Source organism: Electrophorus electricus, chromosome 22 (assembly GCF_041902795.1).
Source record: "Electrophorus electricus isolate QZ-2024a chromosome 22, ASM4190279v1, whole genome shotgun sequence".
Classification (NCBI taxonomy): Eukaryota; Metazoa; Chordata; class Actinopteri; order Gymnotiformes; family Gymnotidae; genus Electrophorus; species Electrophorus electricus.
The window spans coordinates 16,615,970-16,642,830 of NC_137518.1; the positions used below are offsets into that span (position 1 = coordinate 16,615,970).

General features: G+C 45.5%; 2 protein-coding genes across 6 annotated transcripts in view; one reads left to right on the forward strand and one right to left on the reverse strand.

The window, feature by feature from the left end:
- Positions 1–5,188: 5,188 nt before the first annotated feature.
- LOC113579157 (protein FAM72A) lies at positions 5,189–8,746 on the reverse strand. 4 transcript variants are annotated; one of them, XR_003410841.3, is made up of 5 exons: positions 8,173–8,745; positions 7,881–7,958; positions 7,528–7,652; positions 7,028–7,205; positions 5,189–6,217 (listed from the first exon to the last, which is right to left on the reverse strand). XR_003410841.3 is itself a non-coding variant. In XM_081705827.1 (5 exons), the coding sequence occupies exons 2-5, from the start codon at positions 8,235–8,237 to the stop codon at positions 7,111–7,113; spliced, it is 363 nt and encodes a 120-aa protein (XP_081561953.1). In that variant the 5' UTR covers positions 8,238–8,283; positions 8,474–8,746; the 3' UTR covers positions 5,189–7,110. The 4 variants fall into 4 exon arrangements, 3 of the variants coding, with proteins under 3 accessions (XP_081561953.1, XP_081561954.1, XP_026868700.1); XM_081705827.1 differs by having other exon boundaries at positions 5,189–7,205; positions 8,173–8,283; positions 8,474–8,746; XM_081705828.1 differs by having other exon boundaries at positions 5,189–7,205; positions 8,173–8,283; positions 8,649–8,687.
- A 407-nt stretch (positions 8,747–9,153) lies between these two features.
- The window catches only part of srgap2 (SLIT-ROBO Rho GTPase activating protein 2), a 74,568-nt gene continuing 56,860 nt past the window's right edge, over positions 9,154–26,861 (forward strand). For both annotated transcript variants that reach the window (XM_035520296.2, XM_035520298.2), the window contains exons 1-2: positions 9,154–9,303; positions 9,920–10,353. In XM_035520296.2, the coding sequence (XP_035376189.1) occupies positions 10,287–10,353 (67 nt within the window). In that variant the 5' untranslated portion in view covers positions 9,154–9,303; positions 9,920–10,286. The remainder of the gene's footprint in view (positions 9,304–9,919; positions 10,354–26,861) is intronic.

Below are 26,861 nucleotides of genomic sequence, written 5' to 3' on the forward strand. Positions count from 1 at the left end.
GTGAGGACAACCACTTTCAGATCAGGAACGTAAAATGGCAACAATACAAACATTTCTGGCTGGCCTCCAATGATGGCTGAGGAGGTCTGGTGACCAGAAGACAGCAATGAGTCATTTCTAGAGCACTGTCATGGAAGCGAGTGCCCACTCTCTCAGTAACAGGTTGGTATGGTAACATTTTAGAGGAAATGCTCTATTTGGTGCAACCGTCACTTACATTTACACTATTTGGCAGGCGCCATTGTCCAGGGTGACTTACAGAAGTGCTTTGTAGTCTCTAAGAAATACGTATGCTCATGCTAGATAGGTGTGACAAATTCAGGCTAATGTTGGGTATTAAAATATCAGGTTAATGCCCTGGCTAGTAACGAAGGCAGCAAAAGTTAGGGGGATTTTGTGGTCTATATTGAAGTACGCAGTGACTCATCTTGGTGAGTCTTCAGCCAGCGTCTCAGCCGTACGGACAGCAAGGTGCCGTGGGAGAACTCCGGGAGGTCAACAACAAGCCTTCATTCAGTACTGCCCATCCGCTTCACTCAGCTGACGCTTGTCCCTTTATTAAAAGCCCCAAGGGCACTCATGGTTCAACTGGCGATAGCTGCATCTCTTGTACAGCTTCTATCTCTGCAATAACCTTCCAGAAAATATCAGAAAAGCAACGGACAGTTTTTGTTTGGTTTTTTTAATCTCAATTAAAGATTCGTTTATTACATTATTTATATAAGACTGACATACATTATTTAGTATTTCATGTTGTATAATAATGTTATTTCATTAATGCACCTTAACATGTAAACTTAAACTTAATTCACTGTTATTTTTCTTTGTAAATCACATTGAGATTTTGTGCTCAAAACAATAATGTGCTACAAAATTAAGGCTCATGACTATGATTTGATTCAGAGACGTGGCACAGGAATCTCCCGTCATAGACTGTTCTAGACACAAGTTCAGACCAGCCCTGGCTAAGACCCCACCCTAACCCTACAATCATCCAGTTATTTCTGTAGAATTGTCCCATCACGCTGTGCGTATGCTATTGTAGGCAACAGTTCATACCTACTTCCACTGTTTTAAGAGCATAGATTCAAACTCTAACCAACTTTGTGTGCATTACTAACTCTAGTATGATAGACATGTTAAAAAGTGCGTGGTTTTGCTCTGCCTTTCTTTGACCTGTTCCATTTTAAAAACGTTCATCCCTGAACAGCCTAGAGACAAGGTCACCCTGCTGCCTGCCCTTTCAAGCTTCGCGACATCTGTCTCGTGCTCTAAATGCGATGCGAAGAGGGAGAAAGGAGGAAAGCTTCAGGTCCTGGCAGCTGAGAGACTCTCCTCTACAAGCAAGTTTTCAAGTTGGCAGAATATTGTAGTTGTACTGTTGTAGGCCTACTGCTGTTTATGAGTAATCTGCACTACTACTGTGGACAAATATTATGGACTAGTTATGGACAAGTTAGGCCCTATAAAATGTAATTAAATAAATACATTATTATTATTAATAATAATAATAATAATAATAATGTAAAAACAATAATAATATAATAGTCCTATACTAATTGTGATTGTCTAGTACTTTAAGATTTTGACATAAACAGAAGATGAATAAATATAAAAAAAGAGTAAACAGCTGCCTGTTTTAAATGGAATTTTTAAAGGAGAATTTGATCATGATTTTGATCAAGAATGTTTTGCCCAGGAAGCAAACAAGATCTTTTTTTCCATGTTCCATATGTTATTTTGGATGTTTTTTAAAAGCCATAAAATACAATATCCTTGGAATACTTATATTTTGCATCGAAAGCTATTGTCTGTTGGTGACAATAATTTTATTTAAATTCATTTTCTCATAGAAATTAGGAAATATATATGGAGATATATATGGAGAGTGAAATGGTTCCCAAGTTTGGGATGGACCACTTTTTAGCAGGAGCCTGGCTACATAGATGGAACCATAATTCAAGTCCTAAAATTAAATCATATTAATTCAATAATTAAAATAAACAGTTGCATCTGTCAGCATTCTTTTGGTTATATATTATGTATTTTCCCAAAACAGAACTCGGTGGGCTTGCTGTTTGTTCCTCTGACTGCCACAGCAAGAATTATTCCACAGTTAGTTTCGACCTTGAAATGATATTGGCTGAGATATGCGGTGATGATTTAAATAATTACAGTTGCACTGTAGGTATTTTAAGCAAATCCTTTGAGTATTAGAAACTACAGTGCAAATATGAAGCCTACACAGTAATGTAATTATAATCCTATTAATTTTGCAGGTAAAAAATAATATATTCTGCACATGCTGCTTTGCACTAATTTGAATGACTAGGTGTCACCAGCCCTTGGTGTGCTACTGCCACCCCGTGTAGAAAACCCTGGACACGCCCCTGTCTCATGTGCTCCAGTTCAACCACAGTGCTGCTCCTGCAATGCCTAACACTTTTACTGCATCAAATGTCTTTACAATCAGACTAGTTTGCTTCTTAAAACCATCTGTGTAGTAGTCCCACAAAATCACAGCAGAAAGACATTTTGGAAATGGACGTTATAATGCATTTGATTCGAAGAAAGCATCTTGTGAGATGCACGCAATTCTAGTCTTAAATGAATACGTATACTATATATCCAAAACAAATATCGAGGTTGTTTTAACATGACATGTGATGGCCTGTAATGTAAACTATTTACATTTAATGCAATTGGCAAACGCTCTTATCCATTTAGAATTGTCAACTATGTTACGTAAGGCGGGCAAGTCTAGTATTAGGAGTCTTACCCAAGGATTCTCTTACTAGTATAGCATAGAGCACTTGCCCAACTACAGGTGCATCTCAATAAATTAGAATATCATCGAAAAGTTAATTTATGTCAGTAATTCAATTCAAAAAGTGAAACTCTATGAATCTATATTATATAGATTCATTACACACAGAGTGATCTACTTCAAGCGTTTATTTCTTTTAATGTTGATGAGTATGGCTTACAGCCAATGAAAATCACAAAGTCAATATCTCAGAAAATTAGATAAGACCAATTCAATAAATGATTTTTAATACATAAATGTTGGCCTACTGTTTGATGTGCTGAGGGGACTTTTTTTTTTTTTTTGCATGACCTACCTGGATGTATCCAGCTGGTGGCGACAAAGCAAAGAACAGAATTGGACGCAAACTAATTTTACCTACTGGATGTACATTTCTTTATCTGCTACCTGGGTAATAAAGTACATCGCATCTGTGTGTTTTAAATAATGAAATGTAGCCTACCTTGGTGTGGTCCTGCACAAGAGTGCCATATGCTCACAAAATAAATGTAAAACAGAAAACATGCAATATAGTAATACATTGGTGAAGCACACAAATAATTTGTGAATAGTTTGTGAATACAAGCTGAAAGGCATATAAAAAGACCAAATGGCTATATAGTGTAAGTAGCCTGTGATGATAACCCCATGCAACAAAATTCTAGGGTCTGTTTAAAGTCATAATAAGGAACACCTGCTTTGGTACTTGCCACTTAGCTCGATAGCTGGTGTTAACAGCTGCTTAGAAGGACTGTTCCACTCTTCTGTTCCTGAGGGGCACGTATTGGTTTGCTGTGTTTTAAGTCTTTTAAGCTTGTAAGGAAGCATGTCTGTTTTAATTAGAGACAGGCTCTCTTTCTCTAAAGAGCTCTTAACTCAGGCTGACGGCAACAATCAATATGGCGCTACTTCCAAACTGACAGACTTGTTTAATGCTGTTTGATTACGAGCACTTATAGAATTTAAGCGCATTTTAAAGAGCAGTCAAATAACATTCCATATAAGCACAAATACTGAGTTCAATATCAAGAATCTTTAAACATCTTTTGAGTGATGGATATTAGAGTAGTTCTGACAATCAGTCAGCTTCATTTTGTAGATGGTAAGGACCCTCATGTTGAAAGGGTTTACAGTCTGTCATGCCACGCGTACGCTCTTCAGTACATGTTGTCAATCATCCTGGCCTGACCTTTAACACACAGCCTTGATCTCCAGCCAGATAACGCTACATCCAAATGCTCCCGTTAATCTCCAGCACGGACGACGCTTTTCCGCCTCTTTTCCCAAAGGTGCCTTAACGCGCAGAGTCCATCATAAAAACTGACAGCTCCAAGCGACCGAGTCCACAAATCCCCATGCTGCACTTCCCAAGTAAGCCCACGCCCACCTCCTGCCACTCCACCCCCACAGGTCTCAAGGTGAGTCGGATGACATCACACCTGCCCGCCTGTGCGGGACCCATTTGTTTGTTTGCTGTGTATACTACTACTGAAACGTGAACCCCACAGAGCATTCATCTCATGATGGTAGCATTTATCTTAAAACTCAGGCGGTCCATGAAGGTGCAGCTATAAATGCTTTATTCAGTCTAAAGTCTAAACAGCTTGTTTTAAGTGAATAAGGGAGAAGGCACTATAAATCAGTGAGCTTCTGTTAAATATTCATCGCTGTTGAACATGCACACACACACACACGCAGAGGGGAGACAATGGAAGCCCCTATATCTTCACACAATGATGTGTATCAGGGGCTGGTATGTTTGTACAGGAATGGCACTGAACATCCACACACTAGTGACTGTGCACCATACAGGCAGTCTGTGCAAACGCAGGTCCGTTCTACACAGCCATGTCCAGTTCACACAGCCGTATCCTGTCTGTCCTGCACAGCCCTGTCCACAGTGTCCGTTCTGTATAACTGTGTCCAGTGTGTCAACCGTTCGTACAGTTAATCACACAGAGGCACCAGCTGCTAAACAGCTAAAGACACTGTCATATCCCACAAACCACTGAAGATTAGTCAGTGAAACACTGCATTCAAACTTTTGGTGAAAATGTATTTAACCCATACTCAGGAATGGCAAAACCAGCACTGGCCATTATCTTAAAATTCAGGATCTCTACTTAGCTCTGTTGTAACTTTTACTTGACAATAAATATGTGGCTTTAAAAAAAAAACTAAAACAAAACCCAGCACTGCAGCCAGCAGGCAGCCTGGTCAAACACTCAGCTTTTGCTAATGTGCGGCCAAACACAGCGCATGAAGGCCTCAGAGCTGGCATGCTTTCTGCTGGTTGAAAGCCAAAACTAGCCTGTATGCTGCACTCTCAAACTGGACCTTATACCAGTATTGTGTGTGACTGTGCAATAATGTGAGTCTCGCTCAATTAAAAAAGAAAAGGTTTAATGTCCAGACCGCGAGTATACAAAACAAGCCAAAGTTCAAACGGAGACATTTTCAGTGCAAATGTAAAGAATTACAAACTTTTTTCAGTTTTCGGATGGTGCAAGCTATCCATAAGTATAAATACATGTTTGTTAAATACATACAATCGAAATGTTGATAAATTACAACAAATAGACTGATTTTTATTAATAAATTAAAATATAAGATCTCATTTCTAACATTTAATTTTGGTCATATCTTCATAATGACAACTGCTCATGCCGGGAACTTTATTACCGCTCGAGACACCAATACATCTGAATTCTCTGAATTTGTTTTCTCCCTTATACTAATTACAAGAAAATGAAAACATTCTTGAAAAATCTGAATATTGTTTCAGAGAGTTCTGTGTCCATCATACAGTGAAATGGTTAACATCGAAGAAGCGCAACTGCTAGCAAACGGTTACACAAAACAACGTGGTCTTGCGAAAGTAACAGACCAGTTTTTCCACGTTGGGGATGACAGGACTGGGCCTTGGCTCACACTCTCTGAACGTACATTAGCTGCATTTTCACATCATGTGCTGTGGTGTACCAAAGTTATTTGACCCCCTTCCTTCTTCTCCTTTTGCCAGTCTAATGATCGTCCTCATTTCAGTAGACGAAAAAAAAAATTTAATGTACTGACATACAGTTAAAGTGGAAGGTACATGTGATGAGAGACAGAAACCAAGAACGTTTGCTGCACTTTGTCAGTTCTCACTTCTGAGCCGGTGTCCTTAGAAAACTAAATTAGAAATGCCTATGATTTGGAAACAACCCTTTAACTGAACATCATACTACCTTGATTGGCTGTTCTGAGGAGCAATTATTGTTTTAAGCAACCTGTCCAAAATCTACATACATAGATTGTGACAGTAAACCTGCAAGGAAGCAATACGACCAACACATTTTAAAAGCGAGCGGCTGCTCACCGAAGAGAGCGATCCATAATGTGTGCGGGAGCCAGTTCAAGGCTTCACTACTATGAGGGAGGAAGGGGGGAAAAAAAAAAACAAGATTTGCCAGTTCAGATCTTCAATGAAACGTTAATCCGAATACCGAAAAACCTAACATGGCTAAAAGCAACAAACAAAAACCACACCTTGTAGCAGATGTCAAACACAGGTTGCTGTCCCCCAGCTACCACGAGGCATACAAGGAAAAGAAAGAACGGAGGTTTTAAGTGGAGCTACTCCACTTAAGGGGCTGCTGTCGGGCCTTCCTAAAAATGTTGTTTTTATGTCCTACTTCAAGTATCTTGCTGTCTTACCTATTTTCTAAATAATATAGTTACATAAATATCACCAATATGTAATGCCCATAAATAAGCATATTGAACATCAGTCCAGTTTAAGAAGTATGTGTCAATGTTACCACTTTCTTACTTTGCCATCGTTTACTTTTTGCCCCATTTATGTAAAATCGTCCGTCCCCACGCCCTACGGCCCGCGTGCCTCTGTAGCTAGCAGAGCGTGGGTTTGATTCCCAGAAGGCACACGTAGTCATACTGAAATAAGTACGTTGCACTGAATGTAAATGTACAGGATCGACTGAAATGGTGCCGTGTTTCCACTGCAAACCGTAAACGAGTCATGGGAGTCAATGGGAAACAGCAACAAAATTACTTCAAATACATGCAGCTTACAAATCTGAAATACAGAACGAGATAATCGAGAAATTCTGCAATGAAATCCCCCTCTGATCCGGAATGCTACTGATCCGCTTTTAAGGGCAGTAAACTCAAGTAATATTGTTTTTATGTATATAATCTTTTTTTTCTTTTTTTGCTTACAGTGTGCTTGAAACGAAGATTCTTGGGAGCTAGGCAACAAATAATTAGTGGTTCATTAGACAGTGCCTCTAGTTCTGCTCGATCTATCTGAGGTACTCCTCCTCTGAAAGGCTGTCTGGGCTCTCGTCCTCGCTGCCCTCCAGCTCTGGGAGATCTCCCCAGAGCAGCAGATTAAGTCCTAAGAGAGAAACAATTATCTACATAATATTAAGACACACACATACATTATTTATATTTATATATATATATATATATATATATATAGAATGCTGCACGTAAGACACACACACACGAACAGACAGACTAACACAACAGAATTTTCGAACCTGTTATTTACAGGGACAAACCCACTAAGCACTGACCATCAAGCACGTGTCATAAAGCTACGATTGTGAAAGAAAAGCCTGTATGGGGTCACGGCCATGCACTAGACCCTGGTCATATGCCAGATAGTAGCATCATAAATACAGTGAAAGCACACTTTGACAATCACTCCAGACCTGATGCATCTAGTCTGTTGACAGTGGACACAGCTTCACTGTTGAACATCCAAAAGTGCCCATTGTTACAGGAGAGGAGGCAGGGCTTGCACGGTGCCACCACATGATACCCCACAATGTTTCCACTGAATATGCAGAAAAATCCAACATAAGAAACAGATTCAAAACACAGGGTCCAGGGAATAAAGGGTCAGTTCAAATTTTAAAAAGAAATCCTGTAAAACCTACAACGACACATTAATCTAGTACATTTACCGTTAATTTAAACAGCGAAAGTATTTTGCTAACTGCAGTTAGCCCGTATCTAGTGAAGCATAACAATAAATATCATGATTTTCATAACGATCACGCACCATTTCAGGCAGGCAATGTCTCTTAACTTGCATTTACAACTTTCTGTAGAATAGCAGCCTGCAACAAAGTCCACAGTTCTGCAAAAGAGAGAAAGAATAACACACACACACACACACACACACACACCAGTTATCAAAATTCGGCACTGGCAAAGCCACACATGTCACTGTTCCATTACACAAACGATCACAAAGGGTGAAGACATTCAGACGCGGAGCACATGTCGGCACCCAAGACGTTATTGTAATGTGAATGTGACATTGTTCCCTAGCCAGCGAGGGTTGGTGTCACCTGTTGGGGGGGAGGTCGGTAGAGAACAGCTCGATTTCGGTGTCAGCCAGAAGCACGGCCTTCATACCCCTCGTACACAGAAGGCTGTCGCAGTAAACGCAGTTCACCTGACTGACACATTTATTCTTAAAACTCGAGGTAGACATGACCGGGTTTAGCGTGATAGTCCTCGGGAAGATGTCAGCCAACTTAGCTAGGAACCTAGCTAACACAGCGACCTAGCGAGATTATCCAACCAAACCTAAGTTTAATATAACTTATGATTTCACCTTGACTTCAGCAAAGATAAAAGACAACAAACCTCCTCCACCTGCATCTGTGCTGCGAGCTGGTAAAGCGGATGTTAGCTGAACTAGCCACTCGGCTAGGACAACACTAGCTATGTCTCTCTAAACTCAGGACTCTCACGACATCGAGAGTAAATGAATATCCACCGATTAGATAAAACGCTGCGAGGTAATCAGTGTGCACAACACCTGCTTTTGTTAAATCGCTTAGCAAAACTGGCCACCCTGGCGATGTTTACGTCCCCGTCGGACCTTTAACAGCTCAGCATACACTTCCGGAAACATTTTCAAACCGCTGCATACGTGACTCCGATTGGCCAGCAAAACATCACTCGAGACCCTATTGGTCTGCGACACTGGGTTTATATCCGCCGCTGATTGGTTAAACGGGCAGCGCTTTGCCTTTTAATGGGATGTCTTGTTCACGCGTCGCCGGTTACCACTTCTTCAAATTTTAGTTATTGTTGACTGTCTTGGCTTTTTGTTCACAAGTCCCATTATGCAGTCAACGTCGGCGTAATCATATTTACAAGCGCACACATTTATGAGAAATGTGCATGACAAATAATAACCCACTGTGTTGGAAATGTGCGTGAGAAATAAAAACCCAGTGGGTTCGAAATGTGCCAAACTATCGTGTTGCAGATTTGAGGGATTTCAGATCACTTCCGCTTCATACAACGAATAGCAGTAGAGGGGGTGAGCACCATGTCCACGAAAACAGGCGGGGTTAGAGTTGGGAAAAGTCTGAGATACTATCTACTCCAGCGTAGCTCCAGAAAGAGTTTGCAATTAAATGAGACTGAGACGCGATGGTCTAGAGCGATGGGAATCACTTGCGGAGGTACAGTATTTGCATGCATGTGACTTTTCTTAATATGTATCTGAGGCTGCTTGTAGAACAGTAGTATTCGCGCTTAACGGAGAAGTGGGCATGTCTTCAAGCGGAGCTACTAGTCACGCAAGAAAGTGGCCAGTTGGAGACGACTGGCTCAGCGAGGCTTTCTTTGTGAGAACATTTGGTCGATGCGTTGCCATGCTTTGTTTTTGATCATCTAGAAATTGTAAATACATTTTCAGGCGTTTGTATAATTTCCTGGGTTTTTTTTATTAGTAGTACAAATGCTTTCGCAAATCTTTGCTTTGGGAATCTGCTGTGATAAAATGAAATTAGGAAACAGTCCGTCTACTTGACCCTTGTAGATCATTTAATAATCACGTTTACATTTCTCTATTACTAAGGTGTGTGTAGGTCACATTTACACTGGTTAAAAATCACACCGATGTTTTTGTTGCGAGCCTGTGGTGCCCTAAGCAACGTGCTATTTAAACCAGTCCTGGCTTGCTCATTAAAACGCATTTTAGTGAAGGAGCAGATTTCCCCTGCTTCTGGAAACCCAGTGGCCCTGTAGGTGCCCGTTGCGCATTGCCAAACGAGCTGATACATGCTTTCCTTCCAGACCGCGGAGTAGCTGCAGCTGCGAGGCCCGGCCAGGCTGTCCTGTGACTGCGGGAGGGAAGCTGAAACTTTTGTGCCTGACTGCTTCATCCGACACTGCTGGCCATCGAGTGGACGAGGGGATGAAATTACTCTTCGCTTTTTCTACCGGTTTCGGAAACGCACTTGGAGAGACATTTAGGCGTGGAAGGGCATAGCAGTCGCAACTCACTGATGTTCGATATGAGACAATAATACACTCAGGACTGAATTCACTCCAACCTAAAGGCTTTGGATATTGTACGACGTCGAAGTGCAAACCAGCTTTTGTTCCTCTGTGCTTGCATCTGTTACAAGGACATTTTTAGTGTTTCAAATTGAAGACAAATATGACGTCTCCGGCGAAATTCCGAAAAGACAAGGAGATTATAGCCGAATATGAAACTCAAGTAAAAGGTAAGCGTATGCACTCTTTCTCTAAATGGTATAGTAATATCGTATATCGCCTATAACCGTATAACCATCTTTGTTTTTCTACAGTTTGGGGGAGCTAAACAAAACTCAATCAGTATAGCATTTGTGTAAGACTTCATCTTAATGAGTGCTGTGTCACCTACGGCGAGGTAGACTGTTGGAAGAAGCCAAAGCACACCATAATGCATTACAGGGCGATACAGCCACTACGGCTAATCTGGCCAAATGTACTGATATGTCAATAATTTAGAAACACACAAATGAAGGTGCTTCTCTCAACTGTAATGTGCACGCGTATTAAAATTGATCTGTATTTTCTTTGGTGCCGTTAAGTTGTGTATGCGCACCGGTCACCGTGGGCAGGCGGTGCGTCGCGTGGATAAGGCAGGGCGTTTTCTCCTGCCCTGCGTGTCTCCGCACTACATGGCGTGGTGCTGTTTTAAAGCTGTTGTTTTTTTCTGTATATGTTGCCCCTATGCAGTGGGTATGGTCGATTTCTAATATAACCAGACGGACGGACGGTGCTTGGGCGCTAAGCTACAGGATCGCCGTGCTTTACGCAGGCTTTTATGTTGCCGACAGAATTAAGGTGCTCAACCGTAAGTCGGTTTCTGGCACGCTGTGCGTTGAAAGAAGTAAAGATGCTGCTCAGTAATCCAGCTACGGTTTGCTCCGCAGAGCTGCAGGTTTGGTTTTTAATTGCATTTTGGGCTTGTGAAATGGTCCAGTGCTGGCGACCTCGTATATTTTGAGCACTCGGAACATAATTTAAGATGGTAGGTCTGGCTGCAACTCAAGTTTCCTGTTTCCTCCAAAGGGGGACGTGGGGTTTTCTAAGGCAAAGGCTAACAATGCACCTCCCCCCTCCATCTACCCACCCAGATGTGAGAGGCGCTCGGCTGCCTACCTGACGACTGCTACTGAAATTAAACAGATGTTCAGATGTTTGTCAGCCAGCTCACGTTACTTTTCTGTTGTTCATCATTAAAGAGTACATGTTGGGGGGGGGGGGGGGGGAAATGCATGCAAGAGAATTCGTTTTTCAATTCATTATCTGTAATCTTGAGTATGAGAGTAAACGTGGCGTTTTAAAGATTATTTTATTTGTTTTAATACAGTGTAACAAACAGCGAGTTCAGAAGTTAGTTGATTTGCCAAGCAGTTCCTGTTGAGTTTGGGACAGGTACCACCACTTGCTAAGTAGGGTTGATTGCTGGGCCCATCAGGTTTTTCAGACTCAGGTTTCCTTTTTTCAGTTTGAATTAGAAGAGGCCCATCTTTCTTTTAAGTCAGGATCTAACAGACTTCTGAAAATCAGGGCCGTTTAATCACTGGCCAAGTGACACAGTGGGTGTAGTCGAGGTCATTGTATTCCTCTTCACTGTAGCACCAGGAGCCTGTGAAAGGAACAGCTTTCATTAGCTCATTGCCCTATAGAATGCACTATTTATTTATTATAAACTGCATCTTTATTTTCTGAGGTCCAGTTGAGAGAATCACACAGAGTACAGTGTAAGGCACCATCCCTGTTCCTTAGATTTTAAAAAAAAGTTTCAGGTTTGAGATGTTTCCAGCTATTGTTTGTGGTTTTATCAGTGGGAGCATTTCTTTAAATCTCTACGAGAGAAGACAGCATAAATCTGTACCAGCCTTTATTCGCCCGCTAAGCTCACATCGCACTGCCACTAAATCCCCTTCATCCAATCCTCTTTTCTGTGTAGGTGCCAGCACGTCTGTTCATTGAGTGATGGTCTCGTGCACCTTCTGGAAAAGCTACGTTATGGCTAAGACGTTGGCCCGTACCCTGCCATGGGCGCATCTGTCCCCCTCTAAGAAAAGGGAATATAAATCTATATACCTGATGATATAACTATTGTGCTATTATTTCTGCCCCGGTTTCCTTACTCTTCGTTTGCTGTCATTGGAGGAGAGGGCAATCCCCCCTTTGCCAGTACGACCTCCCCATCCCCACCCAACGAGGTTCCATGTCTTGGCTTCTCTGCTGTGACTCAATGGGAAAAGAAGCATTAACAGATAGATATATTTCCCCCTTTCTCCCTGCTGAATATTTAAAAGCTGGCAGCTCAGGACAGAGCGAGGATTGTACACCCTCTCCTCCCCGGGAGCTCTGGAGGAAGGAGAAAGGAGGCCGGGTTTTAAACTAGGCCATGCCTCGCCGAACGCCGCTGAAAGATTCCGTCATGGGTTAGCGACAGAAGTAGGGAGCAGTAATTACATGGTGTCAAGGCGGAAGAGGCAGGGAAGAGGCAGAGCGGGAGGCCCCCGAGCAGGTGCGACAAGACAAACCGAAGCTCCATGCAGGCTCGGTTAGAATTGATTGGCAACACAACTCGGTTACAAATGATTAATAACAGAATTATCAGAACCATTGATTACTGTGTTTTCAGCCATAATGCATTTGATCAAAGTGACTACTACTGTGTACTACAAAAAGGGAGGGACTCATGTTCCCTTTTTGTGGGGACTATCATCTTAAATATTTAATGTGAAATTAGTGACTGAAATATCACGTGTGCTTATTATATATCATATTAGTGCTTTTTAATATGATTTTTGTATGACGTGTGCTCCCTGTGCTTAGAATGAGCTGCACTGACATGGACCAAGAGTCATTGCTCTGAACCATCTTTGAAACTAGCCAGTGCAGCTCTGTGTTGTACTGCCTCAGGTCCACAGCTCTGTTCTCTGCCCAGCAGTGTGGCCCCGCAGGAGGCCACAGATGAGTTCCTCTGTGTCTAACCCAGTGGCTGGTGCGGGGGGGGGGGGGTTTGGTCACAGACTGGGAATGCTCCAATAGCTTTAGGAATCTCAAGAAGAGTCCACCTCTCCACCATGTCTGAATGGCTGCCCGTCGTCTGATTACGCTACGGGCTTCACAAAAAAAAACCAAACGGATTTCCACTACTTTCCACTCTCATATTCATCATGTGATTTTAAGCAAATTTGCTGGTACGGAATGAGCTCATCCCTGACCATATGGTCATAATGATGAGAGAATCCATCTGGGCTTCCTCCTTGGTCCAGGTTACCTCTCTTCCCCTTGTCTAGACTGAGTTTACTTTATCCAGTGCTCAGCCGCTGCTGTTCAGAGAGGGTCGAATCAGATCTTTTGAAACCGGAGCAGGAATAAAACCCATCTGACCCAGACATGTCTGACGGCACAGGGTCGGAACGTCTCCCAGCCAAGCGGGGGAGAGAGGAGAGGCCAATCTGGCTCCGGCTTCTTCAAGGGCTGGCAGGAAGTTGTGGTCTGGTAATTTCTCTTGCTACAATTGAGTAAAATAAAGCAGAAATGAGTGTTGGCAGTGGTAATCAACAACCTACAACTGATCAACAAAACCAAAAAAACAAACGGATTCATAAAGCCGTATAAAGCGTGAATGAGTCATAACAAAAGACCAGAAGCAATATGAAGGCTTTTTTTAAATAGGAATGCTACACGTAAGCTAAGCTAATGCATTTTTCATCAAGGAAGAAGCTCCCCTCCCCAAAAAGACATGTCTCGTTTTCTCACCTCTAGGTTCTCTTTTACAAATTGCTCAGCCTTGTGGAAGGAGACAGATAGTCTATAGAATGTAAAAAATGCTAGGCTTCGTTTGGATGATGAAATGAAAGTTGGAAGCAGGCAGGCGGCCCTCTCGTGCAGTGTCAGGGTTCGGTTTAAAGCGCTGGAATTCGTGCGGGTTCGGGGGCGATGGGAATGACGTTCGAGTTGCGATTTCCATACACCTCCAGCCTCGCAATGTTCCAGACACCAGCGGTACCGTTGTCACAAACTCCCTGCTGGCATACGTGGACGAGCGCCGCACGCACGAAAATAAGGCAATAACACCAGGCCCAGCATTTGGCCAGTCAGATTTACGTCTCGTGTCTGGTGAGGCGTGTGCTGCCTGGTTTTCACGCAGCAGACGTTGGCACATTTCCCCACCACCCCCATTCTGCAGCTGCATGGGGACAGGCTGTACGGGCGACATGGAGAGCCCTGCACGGCACGACCGGCTGTCGGCAGAGACGGCGAGGGGGTGAAACGGGAGAAAAAGGAAGCTGGGCCGGACCCCGTCGGCTGTGGTGCTGCAGAGGTTTAGTGGGAGGGCGGAGGCGAGCGTTTGCCGCAGCGCCGTAATAGACGTACGTCTCTGCGCCTTAAGCGAAGATGCTGAGTCAGCACAATGTGGTGTTTTGTTTAGTGAGTGGATGGGAGGATGACATGCAGCTCCAAACACACACACACCACTGCTATTGTTTTTGTCCAGGACAGAAATCTCAGCTGCAGCATCTTAACTCGCTGTCTGAAAGCCAGTGCTGAGGGGGGGTGCACTAGCCCCATCTGGTCTCCTGAGCTGGTCTCCTGAGCTGGTCTCCATGCGTCTCCCTTAATTTGTAAAAAAAAAAAAAAAGAATTAAGAAAAAGACAAAGCTTTAATTTGGAGAGTCGAGGGTGTGCGAGGTTTACGTCTTCTCCTAAACACTGCATCTTAAAGGTCTGGATAACTGATGCATCAGCGTGTGGCTCGTGGAAAGCCCAGCTTTATTCCAGAGTGAGAAGAACAGCTCGCTCTTCTGTCTCTGCACTTAAAATGGCGCCTTCTGGGCTGCGCTGTGTCCTCGCGCTTCCTCCTGTTCTGGGGGCTGTAGTTTAGGGCGGCCGACGCAGCCTCCAACACCTGAGGGGAGGAGCTGTGCCTGCCCCGGGGGCCAGTAGTTGGCACGGAGACCTACGGGTCTCTCTCCCTCATTACCCGTCTGGATCGCAGTAACAATTCCTGGACGTCGCCAGTGAACAAACGCGGAGCATTGGCGTGTGTGGAAGCAACACAGGGGGCATAATGGTTGCCAGATGCCTGACCCCGCTGGGAGAGAGTGACAGAAGGAGCTACGTTATATGCCCCCCCCCCCCCCCCCCCCCACAGATTACACGATAGGCTACACAAATGCGGAGTGAAGCTATGACCTGGCCATCATGGCTCGGTGTGCCGCAGCATCTTAAATCAGTGTGGGAAAATATTACCGTTCCTATTCCGTGTCACGCCTAAGACATTCCGCCGCATTTTTCACTTAATCCCGGCCCCTCTTCCTCAATACCACCATTTATTAAACAGCTCTGGACACCACATAATTGGCACAGTTCCTGTACTGTGTGGGCGTAGCGTGCCATGCTGAGTCAGAGAAGGGGGGGGGGGTGAAGGAGATACCGACCCGAAAGGAGACGATGGAGGGCAGGCCGTGACGACTCCATCTCTCCACGTCTTCCAGGCAGATCCCAATTTTCTTTGTGCTCATTTAAAACCCGGGTTCAGGGAACGCTCTCTCTCTCTCTCTCCATGTTGGGGCCCAACACTCTCAGTGCTATATGCACATACACATTTTCACAGCCAACGGGTGATGCAGGCTTGAATAATCAGATTCTGCTGTCAGTCTGTGCTAAATTTCCAGCAGCTTTGTGTGCTAGTGTGCTCTCTGGCTCGCTCCAAGTCTCTCTCTCTCTATCTCCCTCTCTCTCTCTTTCTCTTTCTGAGGCAAGGTAAAGTGATCGAGCTCTTTCTCGGGTCCCCGCCCGGGTAGGTGTGGGGGAGGGAGGAACAGGAGGTTGACGAATGAAAAACGATTTCCATTTTTCCCCTCCGTCTCCCATCTCGGAGAGAGAGCGCGCTGTTTAATGCACACTCCTCGTCCTTTTGCAAGGCTGTAACTTGATTGGAAACATGTACCAGCCAGCAAGACCATTTCCAGTACTTTCATGAGTCACAGTGGTACAAGAATTCAGGACTTTGCAGTAAAAAAAAAAAAACAACAACAACAAAAAAAAACAGTGCAACTGCCAATCAATCAATCAATCAATGGCCTGACAACTTGTGTTTAGCGGTGGAAGAGGTAAGGGGTTATGGTTTGGGAATTGGTACCAGATGTTTCCGATCTGATGAGATGAGTCCAGCAGCTGCTGACTTCACCCTGGACAGTACTGAGAGCTTCAGGTGTTCCACCTTCTCACGCGGACTCGTGCTCGTCCATTTGTGCGAGCCAGTGGGTCTCTGTCTTGTAGGCTGGAGGTAGGAGCTGTTTTCCCAAGGGTAGCTTTAAGGCAATCAGGCCTGCAAGTCTCTGATTGGCAGTAACTGCACAGCCACCGCTACCGTTACTGTCCTGCCATCTGGAAGATGCTGGCTAACACAAGAAATCACAGCACGGCATGTAGTGAGCAGGCTTTAATCACTTTGTATGAGGAAACGCATGACAAAGTACAGGAAAGGCCAACAGACTTCAGGGAGTTTTGATTAAAGTTGTACTCGTATCATATCACCTACGTGGTGTGGAACCAAAAACCGTAATTCCAAGCCAAGTTTGCTTTGGTAGTGGCCATATTTGAATCAGTGCTGTGGTCGCGGCGATGTTTGCATAACGCCAACGGACGTGGTTCCATACTGTTGGTGTCTTGCGTAAAAACCAGCCCGACAGCTCTGAACAACATGCTTCCCCCGCCCAGTAACTCTCCAGACTTCCTCTGGGACCAGTGGCACTACGGCACCTCTCACTGTAGCGGCCAGAGGGAGGGAGCCTGCAAACGCGAGAAACCATCGAGAAACCATCGAGCCGTGGCTAATCCCGCCTCTGCTCACCACCGTCCCCAGCTCCTCTCGCATGGCGACAGGCCAAAGACCCGGAAGCGCGAGGTAACGCGAGCCGAGGTCCGCCCAGGCCTGGGAGAGGAGCAGTGTCTTTGTGTCTCCCCACCCCGCCTTCTCTGCGGATGGGCAGCGAGCCACAGTGGGAGCTCTGTGGAGAAGTGGAGGAGCAAAGCGCTCTCTGTTCATTCTTATTCTTTTGTCTCTTTCTCACGTTGCTCACGCCTGCTTTTCTCGCGCTCCCGCCACAGTGCTTGCCTATTGGAACGTAACGCAGCACATCGCACTGCAGAGACCTTCTTCTGGAGCCGCATTCCTAATAATTGTAACCACATGATTAGCCACACGATGGCTGACCGAACACTTGTGTATACAACATTCCAGTCTGTCCTCAGAACCCTATGGGATACCTATGGATTACTTCTATGGTGAATGGTTACCTCATATATTACTAAATATTACATCCCACATGCACTTTTGTGGTGTAATGTAAAAATAATATCTACTACCCCAAGCAGGATGTTTTTGTGGGGCAAGAACGCACAGCAAGGTCAAAACGCTATAAAAAGCCCTGCGGTGTAATAACAAAAACATAATCATATCCACAATAAAAAATATCAATAAACAGAAATCAGAGCAGCAGTACCTCTAAATAAACCAGCCCTAAACGAGAAACAATTGGAGCCGCGGTAGTGGACGTCGGCGCAGTCCCCCGGGCCGAGGGAGGAAGCAGGTTTTTTCTTTGTGCGTAGCTCTGCTCTGTTTCCTGTCTCTGTTGCTCGGGGCCCGTGGATAGGAGTGGCTGGCCACTGCGTGCATTTCCGACATACCTTCTCCTAGCGAGGAGTCCTGGGTTAGTGGGGAAACAACGCCTTGTTGTAAAGCCGTTTGTGGGACTGTGCGAAACCCGATGGAGCATCTGCTAGGCCCATCTGGGCATTCCATAAGTCCTGACGATACCGGCTCCGTTCACCCCCTTATTGCATCAGAGTCTAAGACCGGCTGAACAATAAACGTTATGAAAAAACGCATTATTGTGGCTGTGTCTGAAGTGTGGGTTAACCGTGTTCATACACGGATGGAGTGCTCCAAAACACCACGCTTACTATAATGTATTACTATATAATACTATAATGGCTTACTATATGCATGAGTTCACACGTTATCTGCCATCTTGGAACATCCGGTCGTGAGTCGATCTCCCGTCTGGACGGCAGCCGGTAGTGACGCTGGAGCGCCGTCGGTGACTGCATTGCAACTGGCGGGTCCTCCCAGTTCACTTTATGATGGCACAGCAGTGTTGACTTTGTGTGTGTGTGTGTGTACGTGCAGAACACCAAGCCCCGTCAAAAGGCTCCTAACGGTTACTCTTAGCGCTCCATCCGTCTCCACCCAACACGTTGTGGTTGCCCCTCAGCCAACGAGCTACAATGACCAGATAAAAGCAAACAAGGCAAAGCTAATCGCCTCGCCGCAGTCAAGGGCGCCTGACGGCACCTGAACGCTATTAAATCGAGCGTTAACGTTAGCATTGTTTAATTCAGGTATGTGGAACAGAGTGCCCCGGGGTGAAGTTCACTGCCAAAGTTACGTAACTATCCAACAAAAAACAACGTACAGTTAGACGCTGAAACTTTAGAGCGCACCGTTAAGGCAGCTGAAGGTTATCTTGTGCCCCGACTGCTAATTGCATGGATAATTGTGCACCAGTGGTTAGCCCAGACACACAGCGGAGAGCGCTCTGTGTGTGTGGGTGTGTGTGTGGGGGGTATTAGCAGCTTTCCACTGAGGTTTCGTGCTCCAGGACACGGCCTTTGCACCTACATCACACTACTCTTAATACTTTTTTAATGAGGTCATTCATTACACATTCTCCTTTTTATCTACTATTATGAACCACCGCACGCACGCTATGTGCTCTCTCTCTCTTCTCATGATGCTAAGCTTGGTTGCTGCGGTACCGCAGCTATTTTTAGGTGTATGAAATTGTTTAGACCGTATGCAGTCTTTCAAACGTCTTGTTTTAATTTATTCGGGGCTCATAAAGTTACACTGTTGTTATTCTCACCTTCAGCAGTTTTTGAATCTTCTCACCCTATGCGGGTATACTCTGCCCAGTCTGACGCAGTCTGTTCTTGCCAGCTAACATTCACTCTCTCTGTCACACACACACACACACACACACACAGAATTCCTCCCCAGCACTGCACTGCGCACTGCAGTACGAGTACCCACACACAGGGTCTAGGGCATGAGTTTGTTTCATATTACTGTGAGACCCACATTCAAGGAGCCCTGGGAGGTGTTCGTGCACCAGGCCTTGACCTGCCTGTGCTTTTCAGAGCCACGGTTAGGCTTAACTCACACCAGATGTTACCCCCCCCCCCCCACCCGGTGACAGCCGTCCCGCAATCCTCAGGGTGCTGGCGGGCCGGGGGAGGGGGGGGTGTCGCGTGGTGCTGCCCTGCCCCCTCCGCTGGGCCTTGCCTACGCGGGAAACGGGTAGTATTTTATGTTTGCGCTTGTGCGAGGCCTGCTTTGCGCAACTCTCATCTGTACCTGGTAATTTGGGGCCTGTTTCCGAAGGCTAGAGGAGGTTTCCTGCCTTTTGAAGTTCTGTTTGTTAATTTTTTCCCCAAGCTCTTTAAATGCCACTGGCCTGTTGGGTCAGGCTGGCCCAGGAATTGGATGCGCTCCCACAGCAGTGATTGCAGCTGCAGAGACCAGAGTTAAACTTGCGAGAACGTCACCAAGTTTACGATAACGTCCTGAAAGGAAAGCAATACCGACTGCTGGTGATGGTTCCTGTTGATTTTAATTGAGCTCAAGTGTCGGCAGGTGTGCCACAGCGTGCAGGCTTGTCCTTTGTAGGCCTCGTTCATCTGAAACCAGAGAAAGCTGGTTACACAATCTACCTTTGGTTCGCAGCCTCTTGGCTGCTGTTAATTGTGTTTTCTTTGACTCTCCTTAGGTATAAAATATACTAGTACCTTTTTAAGGAGGTTTATTTGGGTTGGTCTTGTTCTCCCTGTCTTCTTTTTTTCTAAGGGAGAACAGGAATGATGTGTGTGTGTGTGTGTGTGTGTGTGTGTGTGGGAGAGAGTCAGATCCTGCATGTCGGATACTGTATGTAGGCGGCATGTGCTGCCTGTCTAAGCATGTCCACCGGCTGTAGACTTTCTCAATTAGACCTGGCTGTGTGTGTCTCCCTTCCCAAACACATGCACAAACACAGCAACGATAGCTCATTTCACACCGAACCCAATCGTCCCTTTAACTCCGTACATAAAAACGATGCTGCCTCCCGCCGCGGACAGAGGCAGTTTTTAACCATCGGATGCAGTGCGCTGAAGGCAATGCACTCCCCTGCATGTTGCGGCAGTTCGAGAGAACTCAGCTTGGGGTGGGATTTCCTTCCCCTCCCTTAACGTGTCCTGTTTCTTCTGCCTGGCGTGGTTTTCTTGACAGGACTGAGGTTGCCCTGTGCACAGAAGTCCCCCCGCACGCAGTTCAGTCTCGCTGCTGTGACAGCCACAGAAATTCGTGTGAACTGGGCTTGACCCACTGGCGGACCTGACATTCCTCAGCTTCTGTCTAAACACACTTTAGTGGAACAAACCCGTGGTTTAGTAATGATGCTTTGTTTTTTTGTGGGGTTTTTTTTTGTGTGTGTGTGTGTGTGTGTCACTGTTTTGACATCGTCCGATTAGCCTTTTCCCCAGTTCTTTCGTAATGAAAGGCACAGTGAACAAAGAGGACCATCAACACTGCGTTCTCTCTCACCCACCCTATGAACACACACAACACACGCAAATGCACACGCCTCATTCTTCCCTCTGTCACTGCTTCAAACAGGATGGAATGCTCGAAAGCGCGCTCACATTCATGCAGGCGGCTAGGTTTGTGAGGTCGCACATGTGCGCGCAGGTGGCTTCAGAGGTGACACGCGACACATGCGCATACATGTGGGTGGCTCCACTTCCGAGATGATGGGCGCCACTGCGTCTGTACAGGACGTTTAGTTTTGTTCCCTTTGCTACTTTATTACCATGATATTACTGCACCATCCATGTTCAAATGCTGATGTAGGATCAAACAGAGCTGGTTGTTTTATCTGAACACATCTTTCTCATAAGCATTCGTATGTGGATTTTAGCTGCTCTTCTTCAGACAGACATGCTAAAAAACGTGCTCGCGCTCTCTCTCTCTCTCTCTCTCTCTCTCTCTCTGTGTGTGTGCTTACAAAGGGCTCCATTGGTATAGGAGGTAATCCGTGTCACTAAGAGTCTGCAGTCATCTGACCCCAGCAGTGATCTGGTACTGGAATGCCGAAGACATAGATGTTTCTCTTCTGATAAAAAGCCAGACTTTAGCATCCACACACACAATGCGGATCTCTTGCTTCTCAATGGTAGAATTCACGATATGATAGGAGCTCTCCTTCAAACGCTATATCTGTTTCAGCTCATTCCCAGTGTGTCTGTCATGTAATCAGGAAACAAGACTTAAAGTGATTATGCATGTATGAACAGGCAAGATGACTTGAGATTTAAAGTGGGTTTTTTTTCCTGCTTCTAGTGTTTGTAATTTTAGAACAGTAACCTAAGAAGAGCGCACACAAAAAGGTTACAGAACCAAGGCGCTGGTTTCCGTTCCCTCTTCTCACTCCTAATCGTCAGGGGATGTGACTTTGTTTTCTGATATTCTCCAAGTTAATAAGGCCTTTTTGTCTTTTTTAGAAAGGCACCGTGAGTGAGAGCTATAGATGTGTCTCCGGGCCGGCGTGTTCGAGTGCTGGCAAGAACCAGAGCAGAATTCCCAAACATCAAACGACTTTGATGCTGCTCGGAATTGCAGCCTTCCTTGCTGTTGTTCAGACAGGGTGAATACATAAAGGTGGTCCAGAAAGGCGGGCGTGAGCTGGCACCGTGATTCCGGGTTGCCTCTCAGAGCCCTCCATTTTGCGGGGAGCCTCCTCTCTGGCTCCGGAGAGGAAATGGTAGGTGTGCCGTCCATGTGATCAGCGGCGTGTGGATTCCCTTTGGATGAGTGAAGAATTGAGGTGATCTCTGCCTCATGTCTGAGGGCCACTGTCTCAGCGGTTACCTCTTTCACTTAAATACATATATGATGGCAGGTAGTTTTCTAAATTTAACTCATGCAGTGTATGTTGGGGTGTGTGTGCGTGCCTGTGTGAGGTTAGTTAAGGTGCCTTTCCCCCTTCTAATGGCATAAGCTGAGGCTAGAGTATCTTCATGACGTATATGTACGGGTGTGTGCTAAGTGTACCTATCGCTGTAATAATTAATGCTGTGCTTGGGCACACCAGTCTCCCTCCACACTAGTGAAACTGCCCCTCAACTTACAGTATGCTGCTGTGTCTCTCCGGCGAACAATGAGCGATCTGTTCATCGCAATCCAAACAAGGCCTCGCCGTGACCCCAGCAGTACTGCGCCGAGGGGTTCCGTGTGTGTGCTGAAGCTCCAGTTTGGCTGAGGTGCTCACTGCCGATGATGGGGGGGTTTGTGGGGTGGTCCGACCTTCCGCATGAGAGTGGCCAGTTGGAAGTGACCCTCCGCTACTGTGCTACGCCGGCCTAGTCGGGCCACAGCTAGGCCTCGGTGGGGTTTACCATAATGTCTGTCCATTCGGGCTTCTTCTCCGTTAAAGGAACACACCCTCTAAAAAGCACACGAGACTATCAGTGCCAGCAAACTACTGGGGACCGCAACCTGGAACCTTCATTTTTATATAGGCATGTTTGAAGTAAAGAATTGCTTTTAAGAGTTGGTTAGATCTGTGTGCATGAGTAACTGTCGGTAACTAAACGTAGGCAGACAAACACTATCTGAATGTCACTTCAATTTGTGTGTCTGTGTGTGTGCTTAGATAAAATGTCTGTTCTGACATTACTTCATTTGACAATATTTAGACTGGTTGGAAAATTGAGTAGGACTACCAGGACATATCCTCATATAGTTTGGATCATATTTGGAAGGCCAGAGTTACTTTGATAGGATTGGCAGTTGTGAAACTTTTATCCACATTCATTTGTATATGTGCACCCATTAGGTCCTTATACAAAATAAATGTCCTGTTATTACACAGTTACACACGCGATGTCCAAATATACTCACCTTTCCCGCCAGACTATTACAGCACAATAGTCTCATACCTGATTAACTGGATGAGACAGAATTTCCTTCAGTTAAATAATCACAAAAGCAAGGTTCTGATATTTGGCAACAGAAAGGAGTGTGTCAGAATTAGTGCACATTTTGAATCCAGAAATCTAAAAGCCAAAGACCTGGTCAGAGTTTTAATAGACTGTGATCTCACCTTTACTAGTCGCATCGCATCAACCACCCACGCAGCTTTCTGTCTTATTGAGAATATAGCTGGAATCAGAGTGTTAATGTTCTGAGACCTAGAAAAAGTCCTGTATGCTTTTATTTCCAGCAGGGTTGACTGCTGTAATGGCTCCTAACTGCACGGCTACAATTTATTCAGAATGCTGCTACAAGAGTTTTAAGCAGGACAAAGAACAGAGCAAATTGCCACACTTCTAAAATCTTTATGCTGACATCCACTTAGCTGTAGGGTTGAATTTAAAGCACTTCTACAAGGCTATAAAACACTGGCTGGATTTGACCCTGATTTCTGATACATTTCTGATATTCTGAGAGTATAAACCCAGTCTTGAATCCATGGACACAGGCCAGCTTGTAGTTTCCAGAATTTGAGCGAAACATGGCGAGGTAGAGGTTCTTTTATACTACACGTAACTGCAACCAACTCCCAGAGGGACATGGATGTAGTGAGTTAGAAATCAAGCTTATTTCTGTTTCCCATCTCTGTCATCTCATGCTTATACGCTCCCAAGATAAGCCTCAAGCAGCGCTTTTTTTCTCATTGCACTTTTACACTTTTTTAATTTCTTTCTTTATTATTGCATTGTTTCATTTGTTTTTTTTCTGTTCTAGTTAGTACAGTTGAATATAATTTTATTTTTTTTTATTTAAATAGTTTGTGCATAACTGGACAATCTCCGGATGTAACACGCTTTATTACTTAGTTCTTTTATGCTTGTGTGAAGCACTTTGAATTGCCACTGTGTACGAAAATTGTTTTTCAAATAAACTCGCAATGCTCTGCTTGTGCGTGTATGTGTGAGAGAGAGAGAGAGAGAGAGAGAGAGAGAGAGAGAGAGAGAGAGAGAGAGAGAGAGAGAGAGAGTGAGTGAGTGTGTGTGAGAGTGTGTATGTGTGTAATGCATACAGCGAGAGGTGGAGGGCAAATCCCATTCTCCCCCCCCCCCCCTTTTCTCTCTCTCTCTCTTTTGCTGCCTCTCTGCGTCTCTCTGTCCTCTTTATATTCCCTGGCTAGTGGAGAGAAGCTGTAGTCCACTGCTCTGCGGGGCTTGGCCACTGCCCTGGGCTCCAATAACAAACACCCCCGGCTGCACCGGGCAGCGTACAGAGAGGTGAAGGACCCAGGGGGCTCCAACTTCTCAGGGTCTCTTTCAGGAGGCTTTGGAGGGGGTCGACGGAGCTGACGCCCTGTTTGTGTTGGCCAGGCCTCGCCCTGCCGCGGGTAGCTCTGATAACACGCCCCGTGGCTCGGCCACGGTCGCCTTCCCTCGGTACAGCTTCGAGGAGGCCACGCGCCCCGCACCCTGTCCACCACACCACCCCCGGCCATGTGAGACGGTGGGTGGAGGCAGACGGCACGTCCTCAGCTCCTCGGCAGGACGACGTGGCCGAGGGTGACGGAAGCCGCTGAGAAGAGCCTGCGGCGTGGGCCACATCTTCACGTGCCTCCGTGCTCCCTCGGGCCGGGAGGCTCCACACACGGCCGTTGGCGTGCAGCCCGAGTGTGAACGAAGGCAGCTCAAGGGGTTACGGAAGTGCGGGATGCCTGTCTGTCGTCTGCAAGGCTCCTGGATTCCGCATTCTCTGCAGGTTTTTGTCTGTTGGTTCAGAGTGAGTGTGTGAGTGTGAGTGTGCGTCTGTGGTTAGGTTAGGTTAGATACCCTTCCCCCTTCTCCATGAGTCTAAATCATGGCTTCATTTGGAAGTCTGACCCGGATGCTCCATTATGGGCCTATGTACATCTGCTCTCACACTGGTACAAAGCAGCCTGTTCTTCATTCATTTCTCAAGCACCTTTAGGACAAAGTGGTTCTTGCCCGTCTATAGAAAAGTTTCTTTTCAAATGGTCTTTAATAAGACAACCGAGTCCAAAATGCAAGTGGCTTATTCAATGCCGGATTAGACGCAGAATTGTTCCAGTGTCTAACATTTTCATTATGCAAGATGAAAACCATTTTTATAAGGTTTCATAATTTTTTAATCCCTTCCTTTTAAAAATTTAAGCCTTTATATTTTTGCTACATATGACTTAAACCAAAAGGTGCAGTATCATTCTTTTCTCATTCTTTGGTTTAAGTAGTACAAAGTATTCTGAGCCTGAAAGGTTGGGCGCTCATGAGAAATGTCCCCTGCGGATCCAATATCCTGCTGTCATGGTTCCGGGACCCATATTCCCCCCTCTCGTCTCCTCTCATCTCTTTGAGCGATGCAGAAGCGTCTCATGATCGGCCCGGCTGGGCTTCGGCATCGTAGAATGGTCTGACATTTCCTTTGATCTCATGGTAATTGGCATTTTCAGAGCAGTAGGGGTCAAGCGGGACCCCGGCACCAGATCCTTGTCCTGCGTGGCCAGGAGGTGCAGACGAGCCGGGCTGATGATCCTCCAGCCGGGCAGAGCCTCTGAACTTTAGCCTCTATCCCGGGGGGATCTTTTTACGCAACTTTACAAGTTGCCAACAGCAACATGCAATGCTAAAAACAAACAGATTGCTGTTCACTACTCCATGTACCCTGCTGGTCTGTGCTGACTGACAAAGTCACGTAATGTCCTAGAGGTTTCAAATCACTCTAGTTCATCTACTAGTTGTTCCTGACTAAGCACCACAGCATTACTGTAATTGGAGCAGGCCATTTGGGCCTTTGTGTTATTCCAAATGGCTCTTTCCCGCCATAAACAAAAGCTTGGAACTTTGTCAAGAGGTGATTAACTAAGGTGCTTGTTTGTAAATCTGTTCGTGAAAGTTAGTATAGAATTCTGGAGTGTCCTTTACAACAGCTTTGAGCCTCATGGATATCACAGTAGACTTGTTTTAACTTTAATTCTAGGGACTGATGTGCATTGCAACAGTAATAAAATTCTATAGTGGTCTGACTACGGAGAAGTTCAAATCAATTAGTGAATACAAAGTTTGCGTCAAATTGGTGTAGTATGTTAACTGCAAATATTTTATGTGCAAATACGACGCATATAGGGAATCTGCCCCTCGGATGTGAGATAGCGCTAACCTACATGTGCAAACAATTCCCCCGGCTGTTGTGGTTGGAATGACGCGACCGAGTCCATGACAATGAGCTCCTTCACACTGCAGCAATCATCGCTGAGATGCGCATGACATGCAGCACTGAGGTCAACGGGTTTGGGTGACTTGAGGCGCGATTGCGACGCACCGAGCACACACAGGGCCCACGTTGTTGCGGCTGTGGTGCGGCAGCGGCCAGGGCAGGGTGACGTGGCGTGTCCAGCGTTCGCTCGCACCCAGAAGCCCGAGGACGCATCATGGGCATCCAGGCTTGGGGGTGGGGATGAGTTCTAAGCCTGGGACCCACTGTTGAGTACCTTCGAGTGCTGCCGTCACGCACATGTCGTTGCCTGATGTTACGGTATGACTCCAGTAAGCGTACACGCATGCAAGTGTACTGCCCATCATCAGGAACCAGAACTGGATCTGACCAAATCGTCGTCAGACATTCATTTAA